We start from the raw sequence: 6,000 nt of genomic DNA, 5'->3' as shown, positions 1-6,000 counted from the left end.
GATAAGAGGGTATAGTAAGTTGATTCGATGAGAGAATACTATTGTGATTTTTTGTAACTGAAGAGGATGTAGAAGGACTTGTGACATAATCATGCTCAGGTAACTACTTTTATTAATAAAAGTATGTGGTTTTTTTCTTAATAAATAAATAAAAACAAAAAAAACCATTAAATATTTTTTTATCCCTTCGGTCAAAATCGCGTAATAAACATTTTCATGAGATTCTATATTTTCTTTGTTTAAAATGCATAAATAGTTTCAACTCCCTAAAAAACCCCAAAAACATTTAGATATTATAGATATAAAAACTTAAACTTACCATTCCAAAAAATTACCACCAAATTTTGAACAAAATAAACAAAAAACTAAAAAAAAAACACCTTATAATTAAACTACATCCAGCATAAATGCATTCTGCACACTTTTCAAAATACACATATAAAATAGTTCACGTGAAATTCCAACCCTAGTAGCAACTATTTGAATACTAAATCATAAAAGAAGATAATTTTAGGAGGGTGGAAAACATTATATGCTCTTCAAAACAAATGTAGAGAGGCAAAGTTATGAGATTGGAAAACGATTAAAGTGCTTTTTGGACTCCTAGTTTGTCCAGTGATGCTACGTGGGTGTGGATTGTGGGCTAGCAGTACCCCGTCTCAAAATGGAAACAAATTGAGAAAATCCAAAAACGCTTGATCATGAGCAAGTTCAAAATAAAAAGTTCAGTACCTTATGAGATAATGTTGAGTGAAACAGGAGCAACTCCCATCGAAGCAATTGTTATGGTGCGGTTCATAAATATCTAAAAAGATTTGAGAAAATGGGAGTAGGTAGATGACCTAATGTTATCTTCAATGCAGGCGTGAGTGAAAGAAAGAAAACATGGATGAAACAAAACTAGACATGGATGCAGAAATGGAATATCTACCTCAATCCCTGTCGCACAAATAGCAAGTAGCTAAAGAATTTTGTTATGAAGAAGTTTCATAAACGAGTATGGGGAAAAGAGTTGGGTAGAAAGAAGAAGTACTACATTGAGGAATTCAACCCTACATGTGATCTCCAACAAAAAGAGTACATTGGAGCTAACATTCCGTGGAGGGAAAGGGTTCTTATTGCTGAATTGAGAACCAACTCACATCAACTTTGGTGTGAAACAAGACAGTGGAAAAGGCCTAAAGAAGCTTGGGAAGAACGAGTGTGTACATTTTGCATGTTTGGAGCAGTGAGATCAGAAAAACATATCATTTTGGAATGTGATGCGTTCAAAGACATCAAAGAAAGTTATGGAAATATGTTAGCATCAGTTTCTTGACATTGTCTTTTAGCGAGAAAATTGTTGGAAGGTTGAGCCAACTCATCATCAATTTGAATAAGCAAAAAATTAAATTCATTTCATAATACATAATACCACTTTCAAAAAATTCGTTAACCCTCAAAAGTTTGGAAAACGTTTCCTATCGTTAGAAAATGGCATGTGGATTATGCCATTAAAACTTGCGGTGAATTTATGGGACGATCTTGGAGTTTATCTTTTTGTTGATTGTTTGTGACAGGTTCTACGAACTTTAAGATTTAGGAAGAGAGATCACGTGGATTATATTAAAAAGGAAGATTCGAAGTTTGTCTTTTTCGATTTAAGAAAAGCACAAGGTATGATTTATAATTTTTTTAGTAAGGTATGATTTATAATACCCTTCTAAGGTTATTTAGAAAGGGTATTATGTTGTTTTGTATTTTATTTGAAAACTAATTTTACTTATTATATATTATTTATATAAATAATATATAGTGATTATAATAATATTTATTATTATTATATTATTAAAAAATAAAAATATATCATTTTTATAACCATTTAAAATATAATTAATTAATTATTATATTTAATTAATTCATTATTTTTCTATATAATTTTATGTAAATAAATGCCTTAGTTAAATGTATATAATAATTGAAAATGTAATGTATATAATAATTGAAAATATAGTATAATTGGTTGAAGTCCCCTACCAAATCTATAGCCCTCTGTCATAAAACTAGTTCAATTCTCTGTGTTTTCCAATTAAACTTCGTTAGTTGAATCAGCTGGTTGCGGGACCGTGAGAAAGAAAAAATAATAAAAAAATTAACAGTTTGTGCTGATGAGGACAAGTTTGATCCGAAGAAAATATAATGTATTTCAGAATTTTACTGTTTTGTGAATTGAATTGTAAATTCTGATCACAAGTTTGATAAAAAAAAATATAATGTATTTCAGAATTTTATTGTTTTGTGAATTGAATCGTAAATTCTGATCTTTCTAATGATTTAGAAAGAAAACCCTCAAGTATCCAATTCTAAAATCCAAGCGAACTGGCCAAACTTACAAAGCTATTGGATGGCTACTCCATTAACTTATTCAAACCACCTGTTGCAGGCCACCCTCATCAAAATACTTTTGTACTCTCCTCACTTTACACTTCGTCCAATAGACAATGTCCCTTACTTTTTTCACATAACAAATGAAAACAAATGCACATACGGTCCATCCACACTGCCCCACCTAAAACAGTGGCAAGTGAAACCTATGTGCTGGCTAATGGAGCGTCCAGCCAGATGTCATATTTAATTTTCTTGCACTGATGCCTGTGAAGAGTTACATTACGGAGACAACTGTCCTATCCGCCAACTCATATGAACCCAACGAATTGGTGTAAGCAACAATAGCAAGCAATCTTCGAATGACGCTGAAGTTGGCACCATCTGGCCACTCTCTCTCAACTATCCAGTCTCTCTTAATCCCCTTTTCATTGTAATCTATTTGGGCTTTGAGTGCAATTTTAATGTCAGCAAATCCATTTTCATTTTCATGTCTAATCGACATTTGGGTTCCAAGTTCACTTTCACCAATCCGCTGCAAAAATCATTCATGTTTTACCAATACCACCTGTAGACATCTAAGCTATTTGAGATAGGCCTAATTTGAATTGGGTGTACTACTCGACATCTGAGCTACTGGACATAAGCCCGATTTGAACTGGGTGCAGCAGCGAATTTCTGAATTTATTTTTTCTCGCATATGGGTTTTATGAAATTTGCTTTGGGGATATCGCGTTCAAATGTCTACTGGTAAATAAGCATGTCTACCTTTGGAATACCTCTGTTTGAATGTATATATTGCTTGGGATGTTCTAGGTGGGCATGGAAACGTTGTTTACATTCAGGAGCCCATGACAGTGAAAAATGGGCACTTGCCAATATTGAGGACTTTGAACCCGTGCCAAGGATTTGTAGAATAATCCTTGCAGTTTATGAAGATGATTTGAGAAACCCTAAATGGGCACCTCCAGGAGGCTATAGGATGAATCCTGATTGGTTAGTGAAGAGGGTCACTTATGAGACCACACAGGGCAGAGCTCCAGCATATCTGATTTACGTTGATCATGAGGCTCATGATATAGTTTTGGCCTTTAGAGGCCTAAATTTGGCTAAGGAAAGTGATTATGCTGTATTGCTGGACAATAAGCTCGGGCAAGCGATGTTTGATGGAGGCTATGTGCATAATGGGCTTCTCAAGTCTGCTACTTGGCTGATCACTGCTGAATCCGACACATTGAAGGATTTGATCGAGAAAAACCCTTCATATACCCTTACTTTTGCAGGGCATTCACTTGGGTCAGGAGTTGCTGCCCTGCTTACTTTGGTGGTGGTAAACAACAGGGAGAACTTGGGTAATATACCCAGAAGTCAGATTCGGTGCTATGCAGTCGCCCCTGCCCGGTGTATGTCACTTAACTTGGCAGTAAAATATGCAGACGTCATCAATTCTGTTATATTGCAGGTACGCCTTTAGCTTTTTGTCAGTCAGTTTAATGTTGAATGGTAAAATTAAAACTGCCCACTGGGTCAGAGCATTGAAAACCTGGTTTATTGCGTGCCATATGAGTCACTTGGTTCGCATGCCGTGACAAAGAAATTTGGGAAAGCCAAAAAACATATGAAGCCAGTTATGTTAGAGCTGAAAATATGTTAAAGACAGTATTATATATATATATTAGAACAATGGATGAATTTTATAAAAAACAATTTGGCTGGCCGTTAAATTCGCCTTTAAACTTGAAATTTACTAATAGAGTTCAGGCATCTGTGATCCATATCAAGTTAGAGAAAAAAATTTCGGCAAAAATCAGTAGAGACGATGGTTGGAAAGTCAGTAGGTGTTGGGTCCCTGCCCTCTCCTCCTAGTCGTTTTTTTGTCCTCTGTTTTTTTTTTTTTTGATTTATTTATGATTATTATTATTTTTTTTTTAACCGATTTATTTTTATATTTATTATTTTTATTTATTTTTCGATTTTTATTTTTATTTTTATTTTTATTTTTTGTTTATTTATTTATTAGTTTTTTATTCGCGTGATATTTATTTATTGATTTATTTTTAAGTCCCTGATGTGATCTTCTTGATATTTTAAGGTCCTTTGTGACTATTTTTCCATTTTAATACCTATTATTTTTATATATTGGCACCCATTTCAATTATTTTTTGTATAATTCTTATAAATTGGCACCCCTTCCTGTTATTTTTATTTTTATATTCTAAGGTCCTTCATATAACTAATTTTTCCTTTCAAATTCTAATCAGCTTATATTTTTAACTAATTTCCTAACTAATATAACATCCTTTGATTTTCTTTATTATATTCTATCTTATATGGTCCTTCATACAACTTAATTAACTTTTATTTATTAATTAACATACAGTTTTTAATAATACTTTTGAATAAAATTATTTTATATATTTTAACTTATTCATTTATTATAAGGTCATTTATTTAACTAATTTTCCTTTTAAATTATTATTTTAATAATTATTTCTTAAACCAAATACCCTCAATAATAATTTATTTATTTTATACTAATTAAACTAATATAATAATTTTGACCCTGGTCCTAGAGTCAAACTAGCCGTTAGGCAAGGTAGCTGTTGGAGGCTCCGCTCAGACTATTTAACATGATGAGCTAGATCTGTTTCTTCAACTTGTCCTGACGATGAACCACACTAGTTGGTTCGAAACGCGTCGACAAATGGTATTCCATGTGATTTTCGCCGAAGAATTTTTCTCTAACTTGAAATTTACTATTAAATCTGCGATAATATATGCCATAAATTTTGGCAGTTCTTGAGATTGGATGAACTTATAATTTTCCGTGGAAAAACCATGGAATGTGGCAACTAAGGGAGCAACCATTGACGAACTTTACTTGATGTTCGCAAACAGTTAATTTGAGAAACAAATTCAAAACTAGGAAGAAAAGGTGTTTTTGAAATGTATATTGCTTGGTAGCCTCTCTCTTTCTGTATATATATGTACTTTGGAAGCTACAACGTTGTAGTGGAGACCTTGCTTGATGCCTTTGTATCCAAAAGTAGCAGAGGTATACTCATTAAATTTAAACAGATTTATAAAAATGATAAAGTACAAGGTAGATGCCGATCATAGGTTAGGTGATTGGGGCTGGGGGCTGGATTCTATGTATGTATGTAAGCTACAACGTTGTAGTGGAGACCTTGCTTGATGCCTTATTACTTGTATCCAAAAGTAGCAGAGGTATACACATTAAATTTAAACAGATTTACAAAAATGCATAAAGTACAAGGTAGATGCTGATCACAGTTTAGGTGACTGGGATTGGGGGTTGGATGCTATGTATGTATGTAATATGGATGTCACTGGCATCGCGGATTCAGATTTTCAACAGCTATAACAATCTGGGTTTTTGCTTAAATGTTTTTGTAAAAATGCCTATCGATGTCATTGAAGGCATTTTTGTAGTCCTTGTATGTTAAAATTGACAACTAGGGCCAAACTCCATGTGGGTCATCTTATTTATGGCAGCTGATATTTTTCTTGGATCCCTCTCATCGATTTTAACATGATGCAGCAATGGTACATGGGACAGCATGGTACATGATGCAGTACAGTGATGGGTACAGTCATGGTTAGTGAAGCATGATG

The 6,000-nt window shown here is 33.3% G+C and overlaps 1 protein-coding gene across 3 annotated transcripts in view; it reads left to right on the top strand.

Annotated features, from left to right (window-relative positions):
- Positions 1-2,607: 2,607 nt before the first annotated feature.
- LOC149236479 (uncharacterized) overlaps positions 2,608-6,000 on the top strand; it is a 424,387-nt gene continuing 420,994 nt past the window's right edge. For 2 of the 3 annotated variants that reach the window (XM_089372401.1, XM_089372403.1), the window contains exon 1: positions 2,609-3,826. In XM_089372401.1, coding sequence (XP_089228527.1) covers positions 3,125-3,826 — 702 coding nt within the window. In that variant the 5' untranslated portion in view covers positions 2,609-3,124. Of the gene's footprint in view, positions 3,827-6,000 lie in introns of all 3 variants that reach the window. The other variant, XM_089372402.1, reaches the window with a different exon arrangement.

This window comes from Pinus tabuliformis, chromosome 8 (assembly GCF_031772625.1).
Source record: "Pinus tabuliformis cultivar Carrire ecotype Pingquan chromosome 8, CPIR1, whole genome shotgun sequence".
Taxonomy (NCBI): Eukaryota; Viridiplantae; Streptophyta; class Pinopsida; order Pinales; family Pinaceae; genus Pinus; species Pinus tabuliformis.
The sequence above is the reverse complement of the archived record's forward strand: the minus strand, read 5'-3'. Positions and strand labels throughout refer to the sequence as shown.